We start from the raw sequence: 17,091 nt of genomic DNA, 5'->3' as shown, positions 1-17,091 counted from the left end.
TCGGGCGGCTCCGGCGCCGGGGGCTCGGGCTCGGCTCGAGAGGGCTGGCTCTTCAAATGGACCAATTACATCAAAGGCTACCAGCGGCGGTGGTTCGTGCTGAGCAACGGGCTGCTGAGCTATTACAGGTAACTGCTTCCGGGGCGTCGCGCTCACCTGGGGCCCCCGCGCTGTCACCTGCCGCCCAAGGTCGCCCGGGTCCCTGCCTGTCACCTGCGCGCACTATCAGCTCGCAGCAGGAGCCCGCCATCCTGAAAGGCGAAGCCTCAGGGTTGGACCCGGCCCCGCTGTCACCCACCGCACCTGCATCTCCTGGCCTCCTGTCAGCAGTTGTTGGGCGAGCATCTGCCATTCCATTGTATTTCCGCCACCACATGCGTGCAGCTGCTGATTCTGCAAGCCGGGCACTGTGTTGGGGCTTTTAGGGCGCAGGCGGGCAGGACGGTCCAGCCTGGGCACTGCCCCTCGGGAACTTAGGTGCAAGTCCCAAGTCTGCCTCCCCAGTCTCTAAAATTCAGGGCTGTCGATATACCCTTGATATACCTGCCCTTGCTCCCTCCCTCCACATTTAGGCATCAGGACACCATATATAAAGTGGCATTGGGATTCTGTTCCCCGTGTGTCTTACCTGTCCAAGAGCTGCACTTACAGTCTGGACAGCCTCCTCCCACAGCACTGACTGTCTACTATGATCCTTATAGTTACTTAACAGTAAGGTTTTTTTTGGTCTTTTTTTGTGATAGGGTCTCCCTGTAGCCCCACAGAACTCAAAGAAATCTGCCTGCCTCTGCCTCCTGAGCACTGGGATTAAAGGCATGCGCCACCATGTTCTGCCCAGATTTAAGTTTTATTAAAGGAAGAATTTATGATTGTGTTCCATAATGCTTATTTTGGAATGGTCAGTGTGCACTTTCGGTGACTCACAAGCTGGTCATGACATAACACACTTTGGTACTTATGTTACTATAGATAGAGGTGTTGAGATAGGTGACTTGGGGATGGGACATAAACATTGCGGAGCTGGGCATTGTGGCTGCATGCTTTACATACAGTATTTCACTCTGTCTCCCATCATCCCGGCACTTAGGATGTACCCCTATCATCCTGACAAGGAAACAGACTTAGCTCCGGCAACTTTCTCGAGGTCTTGGAGAAATAAGGATTTGAAACTACTGTTCACATCAATGTAACCTAAAACCTAAGTTATAGGAATCAATTAGACACAGAGATAATTACTTATCTAAAGCAAATAAGCTCTTGCAGAAAACCCAGGTTCAGTTCCCAGGTCACACCCCTCTGTAGCTCCACTTCCAGGGGATCCTGGCCTCTGTGGTCACTAGGCACTCACTTGTACATACATACATACTTGCAGGCAAACATTCATACACATAAAAACTACAAAAGTATATTTTCAGAGAGCTTTTGCTTAATATAATGCCATTTCTTACTGAAATCTTTCCTGTTTCCCACCCTGCTAGCAGGAGAGTCAGGGCAAACAAATCTCTTTCCCATCAACACCCACTGGATTGACTCAGAGAATTTTGAGAAGCAAGACTTGGAGGTTGTTGGTGGGAAAGCATTCTTACCTGTCCTTAATTGTAGAAGATGGCTTAGCTCAGCCTCCAGCCTCCAGCCTCCAGCAGCATTAATTGTGAACAGCTGTATCGTTTGCATTACTGTGTTCTGAATTCATTTGAATGTAACCCTTTCTGGCTGCTCATCTGGGACTGTCAGCTTAAGGTTATATTATACATCTAAAATTTTAGTTTGTCCCAGTTTTTTTGTTTTTTTTTTCCTACTCAAGTTCATGTTAATTTGTTATAATTATTATTTTAATGTTCAGTGATTCATATCCTGACTTGGTTCATAAATCACTAATAACACTGATTTCCTACTTTCAAAAATTGTACATTAGTCAAGGACTTTACTAGTACATGATCTTTTTAATTCATCCAAGTTCTTACACTGTCTGCTTTCCAGGGTAGTTGATTCTCTGTTTAGTACCAATCTTGATTAATATTGACCTGGGACATGAATGACTTCTTGGTGCTGTCTTTTCAAGCATTTGTTGCTATTTTTGCCTTCTTTCTCACAATAGCTAGTGGTACCTGTCTGACTCCAAATACAATTCTTTTCAAAACATGCCCATAGGTTTGGGAAGTAGGCCATTGGCCTTTCCTTGACAACTAGTTTGGTTCCACCCACAAACCACCCAAGCAACAGAGTTCAGTTTATCATGCCTGTGCAGTACCCCTACCTTCAGAACTGCAGTGAAGTACCTCCTTTACTGTGTTGGCAGTTTATTCTTCCTAGTAGGGTTCTTGTGATCCCCAGCTCCTTCCTAGAATTATATGGCTATGTTGTCGTTCTTCCTCTGATTTTCATACATCCAAAAGCTGCAATCTTGTGGATGTCATTTCCAAAATACCTTTTTCCTTCGCAGACTCCGTCCTCTGATGACAGAGGGTAGCAGACCTTGGCAAGCCATTTCCTTCTTTGTATCTTTCCTGTGCTTTCTTACATAGACTTCACATAACTTAAACTTTTTTTTTTCGGTCTTTTTGAGACAGGATCTCCCTGGAACTCTTGCTATGTAGACCAGGCTGGCCTTGAACTCACATAGATCTGCCTGCCTCTGCTTCCCGAGCGCTGGGACTAAAGGTGTGTGCCACCAGGCCCAGCTGCATAGCTTAAACTCTTATGTAGGATCTTAGCTCTCCTGGAAACATCATGGTACCCTAGAGTATTAGTTTTCCTGCCTAGCCTCTCAAGAGTAAATTACTATTTCATCTAACTAGAAAATAACCATGTTAACACTGCAGTGACTGAATGACGTTTCTTGTACACTCAGAATCATGTCTTTCTAGCCTCTAATAGGCATATTTGCCCAATTCAGAGAGCTCTATGGGCAAGCTTGCCTTGCTTCCAGATTTCCTTAATATCTGTTAAACTGCTATAGACCTTACATTATTTGAAAAACTTCTTTAGTGTATGAAGATGACCAAGGCAGAAGAGATTCCTAGGAAGTGGTTGGTGAAAAGTGCCAATAAGGAAGAATGTGGTGGAGGGTCCAAGGAGTAAGGGTGAGCTGGCCTGTCAGCCTTGGGTCTGTAATTCAGCCTGCATTATTCAGAATGTAACCGAAGCTTGGGAGTGGGGAGGTAAGAATAGAAAAAGCAGGGATTCATGTTACAGTGTGGCAGGTGCAGGGCATGGAAAATGGCCAGGCCTTTGAGACCCCCTGGAGATCCCTTATTGCTCATTGTACATTTTAGAAAGAAAAAAGTGTTTCATGTGACAAAGTGCACAACAGCAAGTCTGTCTTCTTAAGTGCAGAAAACAGACCTTCTCAAACATACCAAATCTTAGTGTCTGGACATGGGGTGTGTGCCATTTCTGGCATGCAGGAATTCTGGATGTGCCAGGTGTGTTTGGCTGCTTGGCTCCACTGCTTTGTACTGTGGCAACTGGCAAAGGACTTTGACCTCTTCATGTTCCCAGTTGGATGGGGAAAACTACAGTCTCAATCTGCAGGTAGAAATAAGTGCAGTTTTTGCTGTGTACTCGATATACACAATACAAATTGTGCTGGAAGCTTGATGTTTTATGCGCAGCTTGGTATTTTATGTCAAGTGCCTTGTATCTTGTCACCAAGTACTATTGTAAAGTTCAAAAGTTAGTCTATTAATAGAATTGTCAGTAGAGATTGGGGAAATTTTTACACCCAGTCCTCTGAGTGCAGATCTGCTGAGTCTTTCCTAGCTATTAATAGGATGGCTTTGGAGTTCCCACCAATAAAAATCTGTGGAACTTAGGAAAGGACATTTTCCAGAAAGATCAAAGAGCCTGGCAATTCTGATAGGATTAGTCTTTATCATTACAAACAGCTAGTTTTTCTTACATTTTATGTGAGCCTTAGCCAGTATTTAATAGTTGAATCTTTTAAGGTTTGTCTTTTTATACACTTTTTCAATATAATCCTAAGCATAGTGTGACAGCTTTCATTTGGGCTGATTTACAGTGAGGGGGACGGCTCAGTATTTAAAAATGGAATTATTCTTAGAGAATGAGATTGTTTAAAAGTTGTGTTCCCAAGGTTATAAAGCACTTTATAACTTGCTAACTAGAAAATAATTCGTGGCTGCACACAGCATGAGGGAGCTTTGTGATGTGAGGGCAATTCTATATCTTGATGGTGGTAGTGGTTGCAAGATTGTATCCACTTGTCAAAACTCATTCGGTTTTACTGAATGAATTGCTCAATTAATATTGCATATAATTCTATCTCAATAATCACTGTTTTTAAAAGCTAATAGTGAGAGGAAAAGTGGGGAAATAAACTCTGACTCAAACAATACTTACAGACTCTAAAAGGAATTTCCTACTTCTTAAGTTTTCAAAGGCTGTTTGAAGGAACTACAACAAGCTATTGATTCCTAAGACTACAGAATTTTCAAAGTGCTCAGAGTTATGAAAAGAGATAAGCACTTAATCACCTTTCTGTTTACTTTTCTTTGTCTTGTTAATGCAGGTCAAAGGCAGAAATGAGACATACCTGCCGGGGTACCATTAACCTGGCCACAGCCAACATCACTGTGGAGGACTCCTGCAACTTTATCATTTCCAATGGGGGTGCCCAGACCTACCACCTCAAGGCTAGCTCAGAAGTAGAGAGGCAGCGCTGGGTGACAGCCCTAGAACTGGCTAAGGCCAAGGCTGTGAAGATGCTGGCAGAGTCAGGTAGGGAGCAAAGACACTGGGCCTGGGGAACTTTCGGTCTGCTCCTCTTATACGCAAATTTTTACCCCTGACTGTGCTGTTTCACTGTACAGTGTTTCTCTTGACTGAAAGTTCTCACCTGAGTTCAGTCCTCTCTCTCTCTCTCTCTCTCTCTCTCTCTCTCATAATGTAATGGTAATATCGAGACATTTTTAGTTGTCATAGTGGAAGGATGGGGATATTTACTGGCATCTAGAGAATTGAAGCCAGAGATACTGCCTAGCTCCTTTTGAGGCACAGAGTAGACCCCCACGACAAAGATTTAGCTAGCTGAAGCTGAAAACTTTTGTCCTAGAGACTTAACACTTGTTTTTTTGTTGTTGTTGTTGTTTTTGTTGTTGTTGTTTCTGAGACATTGTCTCCCAGTAGCCCCATCCGGCCAGGAACCTGCTATATAGATGAGGCTGGCCTCCATTTCACAAAATCTGCCAGCCTCTGCTTTTCTGCTGGGACTAAAGGCATGTGCTACCATGCCCAGCATGCTTTTATTTTTAATGCCAGTTGACTTCCTTAATTACTTTATTACTAGGTCAGTATTAAGGATTCTTAAAACTCATATTTGGACCTATCTATACTTTTTTTTTTTTTTTGGTCTTTTTGAGACAGGGTCTCCCTGTAGTCCCAGCTGACCTGAAACTTGCTATGTAGATAGACCAGGCTGGCCTCGAACTCAGAGATCTGTCTGCCTCTGCCTCCCAAGTGCTGGGATTAAAGACATGTGCCCCCACACCCAGCTTACTATTTTTTTTTTTTTTCTGATAGCTACTGCTGCTTTTTTCTTTTTCTTTTTTTCTTTTTTTAAAAGACCAGTCTCATAGGCTGGGTGAGGTGGTGCACACCTTTAATCCTAGCACTTTGGAGGCAGAGGCAGGTGGATCTCTTGGGTTCAAGGCTAGCCTGGTCTACATAGTGAGTTCCAGGACAGCTGGGGCTACAGGGAGACCCTGTCTCAAAAAGACGAAAAGAAAAAAAAGACAGTCTCATGTGTGGCTCAGGCTCACCTTAAACTCACTCTCTAGTTAAGATGAGCTTAAATTCCTGATTCTTCCACCTCTACCTCTCAAGTGCTGTAATAACAAGCCTGTGCCACCATGCCCAGCTTTGATACCCTCTTGTTTGTTAAAGTTGCAACAATCTTTTGCTTTTGAGTGTGAGCCTTTAGTGGCTGAGGCATTTCTCCAGCCCATGTTGTAGCAATCTTAGTGGATGACCCAGAAACCAATCTGTCCGGGCTGGAGAGATGGCTGGGCATTTGAGCTTACACTGCTCTGTAGAGGAGCTGATTTTGGCTCCCTGCACCCATGTCAGGAAGTTTACAACTATCTGTAACTCGAGCTACAAGAGGATCCAATGCCTCTGGCCTCCACAGCCACCTGCACTCACATGCACATCCCCATGTGCATATTAAAAATAATAAAAGTACATCTTTTAATGCCAGCCATAGTGGCACATGCCTTTAATTCCAGCACTCAGGAAGGAGAGGCAGGTTGATCTCTGTGAGTTCAAGGTCAGCTTGGTCTCTATAGCGAATCCAGGTCAGCTGTGGCAACAGGGAGACCCCGTCTCAAAAAGAAAGAAGCACATCTTTTTAAAAAAAATCTAGCTGGTTTTTTTTTCAATTTTTTTTTTTGAGATAGGATCTCCCTGTAGCCCCAGCTGACCTAGAACTCACTATGTAGACCAGGCTGGCCTTGAACTCAGAGAGATCTGCCTGCCTCTGCCTCCTGAGTGCTAGGACTAAAGGTGTGTGCCACCATGCCCAGCACATTTACTATCTATTAAGGCATGAGAGGAAAATTTGTTCCTTTGTAAATTTTTTGGTAACGGGTTATGTTTTGCCTAGCAAACAGGGCAAGTCTTTTCTTACTCCTTTTGTCTAGTTTTAGTGCTGATGTTAGCTCCCCCAAAGGAGTGACACTGCTGGAAAACACACCTTGCTATTACAAACTGCTAAGTACAAAACTGATAGAGAGGTACAGCACAGCTTCCTTACTTGATTTATGATTGGAGAGCTATTTAATATAAAACCTTGTTTTGCTTTTAGAGTGACTTTAGTGTCAAATAAGTTCATCATGAAGTCTGGCTCTCCTTCAGAGAAGATAAATTACTAGGGCTGTTAGTGATGTGTACTTTATCTCAAGAAGCCAGACTACAGTTCACAACCCATTTTTGCAGAGGGCCAGCCAATTACCCAAAAGATAATGGTGGATTTGCAATAATAATTAGTTTGGTCTAGATTGGAATCCTCAAGCTAAAGTTTAAAGGCTTGGGCTGGGAATGTAGCTCAGTTGATACAGTGTTTTCCTCTTATGTGTAAAGCCTTTGATTGCCCAGTACCATGTAAACCAGATGTGGTAGTACACGTCTGTATTTCTAGCACTTGGGAGGTAGAGGCAGGAGAGTCAGGAGTTCAAAACCATCCTTGGCTACATAGGAGTACAAGGCCAACCTGGGCTACATGAGATGGTACCTCAAAAAAAAAAAATGTTGAAGGTTTAGTAATATGTTTCCAATATCCTTTAGGTCAGTGGATCTTAAACTTCAGCATAGATGAGAAATACTTGGGCCACTTATTAGCAATGCAGTTCTGAGCTGGTGAATGGCTCAATGCACAAGGGCATTTTTTGCCAACATGACAACTTGACCATTGTTGAGACCCATGAAGTGGAGGAAGAGAACCAACTTCCACAGGTTATCCTCTGGCTGCTACCTGCACGCCATGGCACATGTATGTCGCCCAGCTCCCCACCTGATAATTGTAATTATAAGTAATTGTAATTTTTTTAAAAGAGAAGAAAAATGCAGGTCCCCAGGCCTTGCCTCTCACTGTCTGAATTTAACAATCTGGGAGTGCCACCAGACTACATCTTTCCAAAACACCTCAGGTGTTTATAGTACAGGCCATGGACCACACTGTAGAGGAATCTTCTGGAAGGGCAACCCCTCAGTCAGTCAGAATGTACATCATGAGTTATGACTGCTTGTGGGCAGAGTAGGTACGGTTCCAACTCTTGGTCCTGGTCCTAGAAGCATAACTTAACTTGGCATCCCTGTAGATGAATCTGGAGATGAAGAGTCTGTCTCACAAACTGACAAGACTGAACTGCAGAACACCCTCCGAACCCTCTCCAGCAAAGTGGAGGACCTGAGCACATGTAATGACTTGATAGCTAAGCACGGCACTGCCCTGCAGCGCTCCCTCAGTGAGCTAGAGTCCCTGAAGCTGCCTGCTGAGAGCAACGAGAAGATCAAACAGGTCAACGAACGAGCTACGCTCTTTAGGATAACATCCAATGCCATGATCAACGTGAGTACTGAGTATCAGGTCTTGCTTCATTGACCAAGTGCTTTAAGTTACATTTTCTGTTCCATGAACTGGAACAGGCTGCCCAGGTGGAATGACTTTCATGCTTTGCTCAACTGGTCAGAAGGACATTGTATCAGTCTGGGAGTTAAGAGTCCAGAGGTCCAGTCTTGTTTCTGTAATGAGCAGGGTATCTTCTGGTGGTACTAGTTGAGTCTCTGAATTTCTCTGGGTTATAATTTTGCTTATTTATTTATTTATTTTTGGTCTTTTTGAGTCCGGGGTCTCCCTGTAGCCCCATGGGAACTCACTATGTAGACTAGGCTGGCCTTGAACTCAGAGATCCACCTGCCTCTGCCTCCCAAGTGCTGGGATTAAAGGCATGTGCCACAACACATGGAGCTAAAGTATCTCCACAGTCCTTTCCACCACTGTACTCTTTGTTTTCTTGTTCCTACTTGGTGTCACATGGCTGACGCATTCTGGCATTCAGGATGCCGAGTGGGGCCTGGATCAAGGAGTAGTGCAAATTTGTAATACTAGTTAGTACAATTTCAGTCTTTGATTTCAAGGGCACTTCTGTTGATAAGTCAGAATGCTCGACTTTGGGTACATAGCTTTTGGAAAAGAAAGGACGATGCTTCTGCTTCTGATTCCTTCAGTGGCTGTTGCTGGTTTGTGGGATATTTTATCTACTTGGGTGCAAAGACGACTGTAGGTGAACAAAGCTTCGCTGCCATTGCTAGTGTGTTGATAGGTGTGGATGAGCACAGGGTCTTAGCAGTGCTCTTTCCCTGCTGGTGACCACTCACCCAGCAGCTTGTTTCAGTTTCCTTGCACAGAGAAACACTTGAGGATATCGTACAAGTTAGATGTGTATTCTGTGAGAAAGAGTTCTGTAGAGAGCCCCCCCCCCACATTAAGTGGATAAAATTACCTCACTAGTGCCAGATTTCTCCTTGTTTAGGGACTGCTGGTGAGACCTTTGCTTAGAGCTGGTTTAGTTCACATAGCTGCTGAACAACAAGGACCTTTTCCTTTGACCAGGAGTAAATTTAATTTTTTCTCATTTTGCTTCTTTGTTACTTGTAGAAGTTATGATGACCTTTATTTTATTTACTTCTGAAGTGTTAAGCACCTTCAGTGCTCGCCTTTACCCAGGTAGAAAGAAGGCATTATTTTCTCCATTTAGGGATTGGAGGAAAACAAAGTACTCAGGACCACTCAGCAGGCCAGTGCTGCTGTGGGTGCTTCTGGTGTCTGTTTGTGTGCCTTTTCCAGTCTGTTGGACTGCTTAGTAACTGTGGGGTTGTTTGGTGCCCTTGTGATCAGGAAAACCTGATACAATCAAACATGTCAATAAAGCAGTGCTAAATAGGCATACTTAGAACAGTCACCTAAGAACGAAGGCTTTTTTTATCAATGTCAAGTGAATGTTCAGTTCCCTGGTGGTGGTCCTCCCCCTGCTTTCTTAATCTGAAAATTTCACTAAATAAAACACCCTTCATAAAACTGAAACTTTTAGTTTGGTCTTTTCTCTTTAAAAGTCCTCATCTTTGTTCCTTGGGAAGTTCTTCATCCCCATGTTTTAGGGTCCAGAGTTTATATAGGGAATGATCCCTTAGAAGTCAGAAGTAAGCTCTCAGGTGGGGGGGGGGGGGGGGTGGGGGTGTACAGTGTGTGCCTAGCACGTTCAAGATCCTGAGTTGGATCCATAGCACAAAACACACTAAAACATCAAACAACTCACTAGAGGTAAGCTGTTTTCTTCCTCTTTGTTTGTTGTTTGTTGTCTATGTTCCTATCATAATGTGGTTAATACTTGAAAGGTTTTTTTTGTTGTTTTTTTTTTTTTTTTTTTTTTTGTCTTTTTGAAGCAGGGTTTCCCTGTAGCCCCAGCTGTCCTGAAATTCACTATGTAGACCAGCCTGGCCTTGAACTCACAGAGATCCACCTGTTTCTGCCTCCTAAATGCTGGGACTACAGGCATGCGCCACCACGCCCAGCTTGAAATGTATTTTTTATCCTTGGGTTGCTTTCTTGGTATCTTTCAGTTGTTAACAGAAAGACTTTAAGTATAATATGCATACTAAAAATGAGCCAGGTATGTGGCATATTCCTGTTTTCTCAGCACTCTGGAGGCTGAGGCCGGATGATCGTGAGTTCAAAGCCAGTCTGGGCAGCTAAGTGCTATAACAGAATGGACACGAAGTCTTCTTGGGATAGCACATTGGAGGTGTTTAGCTTGTACTAGGAGAGTTAGAGAAACTAACACCTCAATTAAATGCTGAAGGAGCAGTGAAAGTCTTCCTAGAAAGAAAAGCAATGTAGATGTGGGGCGTAGACTTGTACTGCATCCTTCATCCTCTGTATAACCCAGGGCAACCTACATCCTCTGTGACCTCAATTCCTTATCTGTAAGTGGTTTGATAACAGTAGATCTTTTAGTGTTGTTGGACAGCTTTAGGTAGTTTATGTGAAATGCTCAGCAAAGTGCCTGACATACTGTTGTCTCTTGCTAAATTTTAATTATGCTCAGTATTAGTAACAGGAGATGCAGGAGAAGAGTTGGCAGGGTAGTGACTTGGCATATCTGGGCTCTTCCTTCTCCAGTCTGGGAACTACTGGAGACTGACTACTAGAGCTAGTGCAAGGAAGTAGCTAGAGGTAAGGCTTGAGAGGAGGTCAGAGGAAGCATAGATGCAGCTAGTAGTCTAGCAGTAGACCAGAAGAGGATGAACCCGGTCTTGATGTAAGCAAAAACTGCAATAGGTAGCACCTTACTGAATGCTTACTGTGGGCCTCATATGGTTCTAGATGCTCTCCTTGTAAAACAGCCCTTTGAGGAAATTGCTATTGTTATTCTTTGTTTATAGACAATGAAGATGAGGCACAGAGAAGTTAACTTGCCCAGAGCCTCCTAGCTAGATAGGTGGATAAAACTGGTTTCTAGATGCATACTCCACTGCTTCTGGTGTTAAGGGATGGAAAGAAATGTACAGATCCCAAAAATAGTAAAGGAGAAGCAATAGAATCTAGTATTTGGATGTGAGGAAGGAAGTAAAACTAAAAGAAGGGTGCCCTTTACATTACTGGCTTGGGCATCTTGAAGGACCCTGGAACTTGTGTTGGGATGGGGAACAGATGTAGCTAGAGAATATGGTTAGTAAGTGTGAGATCCACTGATTTTGAAGTTATATCAAGCCATTGAATAAGCAGTTGCATATTCTGGTCTGAACTCAATGCGTGCCAGTTTGGAATCTCTGATTTAGTAGCCATTGGTTGGCCTGTAGGCAATTGTTGAAACCATGGGAGCAGACATTCTAATAGAACCTTTCAGTTTCTCTGTAACGGGGAATAGACTCAAGCTTACATTGGTTCTTTATTTATTAAGTAAACTTTATGAGGCTCCTAGTATGCATTAGGAGCTGGAAGCCTGTATATGAATAAGGTATAAAGTATGTTTTAAAGTTGCTCATGACAATCAGTCATGATACTGCTGTGCATGTGTTAATAGAAGCATGCTGAAACTGGCAAGGAAACGTGGGAAAGAACTGGTGTTTAGGAGGGCAGGTCACAGAAGTACTGTCTGCCATACATCTTTCCTAGAGAAAGGGGATAGGGAAGGCCATTGTAAGCAGACTGAGTAGCAAATGCTTAACAGTTAGGCCTGGAAGAAGTCTGTGTGTCTAAGAAATGGTGAGTAGTTCAGTGTGCCTGTCTGGTAGTGTGCAAAGGTAAGGACAAATACGGGACAGGTAGCCATACTGGGAGGGGCACTTTGTGTTCAAACTAGTAATTAGGATTTGGTCCTAATCATGAGGAGTCAGTAAAAGGACTGATATAATCAGATTGGTGGTTTTTTTTTCCTCCTCTCTCTGTCTTTGATTTCTCAAATAGTGTTAAATTTTTAAGAATAATTCCCCTAATAACCAAAATAAAAGCAAAATTAAGTTACCCCCATTTCTAGTGTAATTCAATGCAGATTCTCTGTTTTTGGTATCTAAATTCCTCAGTTTTGGGTTGCTCGAGTTTAGAAATTTATTGAAAGCAGTTGTCATACGCTTTTTCTTTAGCCAGTAGATCTGGTACAGCTCATGCCAGACCTTTGTGATGTTCCCACAAATACCTTGTCTAGGTTTACTGCTCACTTGGTATTTGTTTGGTCCTTATGACCAGGAAACTAAGAGAACCATGACAACCATGTTAACTCTTTTCCGAATTTGACCTTGATTGCAGCACAGAGCTAACTGTGCTGATGCCGTAGACTCGCATGAAGTATTTCATTGTCCTGTGCCTTCTCATGTTCCCAGAATAAGGCTACTTCATGGGCTTATAGAGGCCAAAGGGGAATCTGACGGGTTGAGGTGACACAAACAACACTTTCTCTGTACAGGCCTGCAGAGATTTCCTCATGTTAGCCCAGACCCATAGTAAAAAGTGGCAGAAGTCACTACAGTATGAAAGAGACCAGCGAATCCGCCTGGAAGAGACGCTGGAGCAGCTGGCAAAGCAGCACAATCACCTGGAGAGGGCCTTCCGGGGGGCCACAGTGCTGCCAGCCAACACGCCAGGCAGTGCTGGTTCTGGTAAAGGTAAGACACTGTGTTCTTGTGTAGCTCTTCTGATTCAAGCCAGGTAGTGTCTGTGATTGACTGGCATTCTTCAGAGTCAGATACTATGTGAGATGCCTTTGGAGCTATTTATTTCTTTTGGCCTTTCCACTGCCTTCTGCTATTGTTGCTGTTTGTGGTTTAAATACTAAAGAACCTACTGTACCAAGCCTTGGGTAAATATAACCAAAGAGAACAAATGAGACTTTTCTCTTTTCAGATCAGTGCTGCTCTGGCAAAGGGGACATGAGTGATGAGGATGATGAGAATGAATTTTTTGATGCACCAGAGATCATCACCATGCCTGAAAATTTGGGCCACAAGTAAGTTATCTTAAAGTGAGCACACTTGCTATTGTACAATGATACATGTGAGAATATCTGATCAGGTAGTGTTTACTAACATGTGGGCTCTTTTTTTGTTAAGTGGAAAAATGTCAGTCTTTTACGTGACAATTTCTCTAGCGATACTCAATTTCACAACCATCTGTGTCATTCTTGATCGGCCATCAATAAGTGTAGGCAGTGTACTTGTAATTATGCTCTGTAAAGAGCTGATGACGACCAGACCTTAGCTCTGATCATTGCTCTGATTCTTTGTTTCTCACCATGCAGACGTACTGGTAGTAATATCAGTGGGGCCAGCAGTGACATCAGCCTTGATGAACAGGTAATTCTTACATGGAAGTTATCAGAGTTGAGGGACTTGAGGTAGGATCCCCAAGGATTTGTATGTGAAGTCCTAAGAGAGATAGAAAATGCTATTTAGTTTTAAGTGTGGGGGAAGGGCAAGTTATGAATAGCAGATTTTCTCTTCTTTGTGGGTGATTGATGGCTTTGTTTTGACTCCCAGTACAAGCATCAGCTGGAGGAGACTAAGAAGGAGAAAAGAACCAGGATACCATATAAGCCAAACTATAGCCTCAATTTATGGAGCATCATGAAGAACTGCATTGGAAAAGAACTCTCCAAGATTCCGATGCCGGTGAGGTCCTAACATATGAGCCTGCATCCAGTGGCACTATTGCCACACTTATGTGGCAGTTTTGAGTTTGGTCTTTATTACCTTGATAGTCATAAACCATCCCTTTAAGTCAGCTGCTTTAGTTTTGGCTGTGGAGCTGGTATGTTCCCAGCTGGGTATATTTCATAACATTTATGAGCAAATTCCTATCCCAGACAGGCTAAGGCATGCAAAGATAAACACACCACAGGTTCTCTTTTCGAGAATCACACTGAGACTGAGGAGATGGCTCAGCCAGTGAAGTGCCTACCATGTATGCACACTCACCTGAGCTCAGACCCCCAGAACCTGTGTAAAAAGTCAGGCATGGTGGTGTCAGCGTCTACCTTGGTGTGCACACATCACACATATACACAACATCTCCCATTCTCCCCCAATAAAAATAAAATTGAAAAGAAGGACATAGTAGCTGGGCATGGCGGCTCATTCCTGTTAACACCAGCACTCAGGAGGAATGTTGAGAATTTGAAACTAGCCTGGGTTAAAGAGTGAAACCATGGGGCAGGTGTGGTGGCATATTCCTTAATAATCCCAGCACTCACAAGGCAGAGGCAGGTGGATCTCTGTGAGTTCCAGGCCAGCCACTAAGGCTACATAGTGAAACGCCACCAAAAAAGAAAAAAAAAATAGGTAAAAATAAGAAGTGTATAGTTTAAGAGGCATTCAAGGAAATCAGTAAACACTATTGTTTTCCTATTATAGTGTTCTAGGAAGTGATGTAGAAAGGTTAGGAAACACAGAGGCAAAAACAATTATCCTGTAATCCCAACACTTGGGAGGTGGAGATGGGAGGGACAAGTTTCAGGCCAACCTGGGCTACTTAAGACCCTGTGTCAAAAGTAAAAAGATGGGGACTGGAGAGATGGCTCAGCAGTTAAGAGCCCTGACTACTCTTGAAGAGGACCTGGGTTCTATTCCTAGCACCCACATGGTGGCTACGAGCTGTCTTTAACTCCAGTTCCAGGGGAGTCCGAAGCCCTCTACTGACCTCCATGGCATTGCACCACATGAGTGCAGTTACGTATATGCAGGCAACACACTCATAAAATAAAAATATTTTTTTTAATATAAAAAATAGGGGCTGGAGAGATGGCTCAGCAGTTAAGAGCACTGACTGCTCTTGCAGAGGACCCGGGTTTGATTCCCAGTACCCACATGGTGGCTGCCAACCATCCTTAACTCCAGTTCCAGGGGGAATCTGAAGCTGTCTTCTGACCTCTGTGGCATTGCCAGACATGGGGTACACTCACATACATGCAGTCAATACACTCATACACATAAAATAATAATAATAATAAAAAATATATATAAATATATATAAAATAAAAAATTAAAAAGATGGGTTTGAGCTGGCCTCCCTACCTCCAACCATGCTTTTCTCCAGTCTGTCCACACTGTTGTCAATGTGATCTTAGCCAGATGTGGTGTCTTTAATCCCAGCACTCAGGAAGCAGAAGCAGGCAGATCTCTTGAGTTTTCAAGGCCAGCCTGGTCTACATAGTGAGTTCCAGGCCAGCTGCAGCTACAGGGAGACCCTGTCTCAAAAGACAAAAAATAAAATAAAAACCAAAAAACTGGGAGTATGTTCATAGCACTCCATGGTGGCTCTTCGCTGCTTTGAGCAGTCCAGATATCTTAGTGCACTAGGTGCTTTCTCCTGATGGGCAAGCCTCTGTCATGAGGATTAGAATCAGGATAGTCCTTGGGTACTCAGGCATCTTGACTTTTCCCTCAGGGCATTTGCACATACTGTTCTTTAAGCCTGAACTGTCTTCATTGGCCCACCAACCCTTGGCATTTTTGCTGTAACTAAAACCCTTTTCTGTGGGATTTGGCTATGGTGTCTCTTTAGTAAACTTATAGTACATCCAGTCAGGCTGAGATATCACTCCCTTGTTCTCCAAGAAGTTCCACTGCTGGCCTCTGAGCAGTGTGTTTTACTTGCTTATTCACCCTGTGTATTTACTGAGTGCTTCCTCTTCGCACAGTGTGATGCCAGTGTATCTCTTAGGCAATTTAAAGAAAGAAATTATGATACATCGATTTGAACAGGGGTCAGCAAACTAAGGCCCTTGAGTGAAGTCTGGCTGTCATCTATGCAGCCACAAGCCAAGACTTATTTTTATTGTTTTATTAAATGGTTGGGGGGGGAACTAATACAATGATTCATGAGGTTAATATCCATAAGTAAAGTTTTGTTGGGACAGAGGTGCGCATTCATTTACATCTTGTTTGTGGCTCTGTCTTGCTGCAACAGCAGTGCTGAGTGATGTGACCTGGTCCTGAGTGCCTAAATATTTACTATCTAGCTCATACAGAAAAAAACAGGCCACCCCTGCCTTAAATGTTGATTTGGCTCATTCTTATGTTAAAGTCCGGAAGTAGGGTGTCAGGCCCAGGATTCCTTTTGTTGTGTGGCTCTGCTGCCTGTGGTTTTAGTTCATAGGTCTCTAGTGGCTGCTGCTCCATCCTGAGCTATCAGGAACACTGTGCAGTGAGCTGGAAGATAGGGAAAAAAATGAGCAGCTGTGTCTTTTATGGACACTTCCTGGAAATTGCTTAATCCATTAATCTCTTAAATCTCTGTGGCCACAACTAACTTATATGGCTGCAGCTACCTGGAGAAAAGACTGGAAAATGACAAGTTGGAGGATGGGGAGTCACACGTTCTGTCCACAGCCAGGCACTTGGCAGACAGAAATAAAGCATCCTCCCTAACTCTTGGTGCACAGGGATTGATGTATGGTTTCTGCCTCTTCCTATGAAGAGTTCCTCCTCATGGTAGGAACTATGCATTCTTGTTGTGTATGTTGCTGTGTAAACTGTGTTCTTATACTTAGAACTCATGCCTCTGACATGAGTAGGTCTTCAGCAAATATTGAAGTAATAACCCTGGAAAAGAAGTAAGTTTTATATAAGTAGATAAGATTTTTGTTCTAAAAAAGAATGTTGCTCAAGGGTGGGGCTATAGCTCACTGATAAGAGTACTTGCCTGGCATGTTCAGAGCCTGAGGTTCTACCCTTAGCACTGTATTATTATTATCATCATCATCATCAGTTACATCAGTTACATAAATATGAAAAGGCTTAGGTCTAGGCTGTGTTTTTTAGGCTTGTGCTGGCATTTGGCTGGGCACCACCAGTATAGGAGAGATTCCTCTTAGGCAGTCTTCTGGCAGCGCCTATGTGGCTCCCTGTACCCCTCAAGGTGCTAAGCTTCTACCAGGTCCCTCAGCCTCTGAGTTGCAATGATATCCCTTCTGTTTGTTCCTCCCTCACTGCTGCCTGCTGTTGTTAGTCTCTGGGTTGTCTTTTGTGGCTATCCAACTCTTCATTAGCAGTATAAAACATAGGATCCTGTTTCCTTCCACT

General features: G+C 43.4%; 1 protein-coding gene across 1 annotated transcript in view; it reads left to right on the top strand.

The window, feature by feature from the left end:
* The first annotated feature begins 6 nt into the window (after positions 1–6).
* Positions 7–17,091, top strand: part of Osbp (oxysterol binding protein) — a 34,548-nt gene continuing 17,463 nt past the window's right edge. The window contains exons 1-7 of the mRNA XM_008842007.2: positions 7–128; positions 4,532–4,740; positions 7,836–8,086; positions 12,480–12,678; positions 12,917–13,019; positions 13,311–13,365; positions 13,549–13,680. Of these exons, the coding sequence (XP_008840229.1) occupies positions 4,545–4,740; positions 7,836–8,086; positions 12,480–12,678; positions 12,917–13,019; positions 13,311–13,365; positions 13,549–13,680 (936 nt within the window). The 5' untranslated portion in view covers positions 7–128; positions 4,532–4,544. The remainder of the gene's footprint in view (positions 129–4,531; positions 4,741–7,835; positions 8,087–12,479; positions 12,679–12,916; positions 13,020–13,310; positions 13,366–13,548; positions 13,681–17,091) is intronic.

Source organism: Nannospalax galili, unplaced genomic scaffold (assembly GCF_000622305.1).
Source record: "Nannospalax galili isolate Female #2095 unplaced genomic scaffold, S.galili_v1.0 scaffold580, whole genome shotgun sequence".
NCBI classification, from domain to species: Eukaryota; Metazoa; Chordata; class Mammalia; order Rodentia; family Spalacidae; genus Nannospalax; species Nannospalax galili.
Note: the sequence above shows the minus strand (reverse complement) of the source record. Positions and strands in the feature narration are given on the sequence as shown.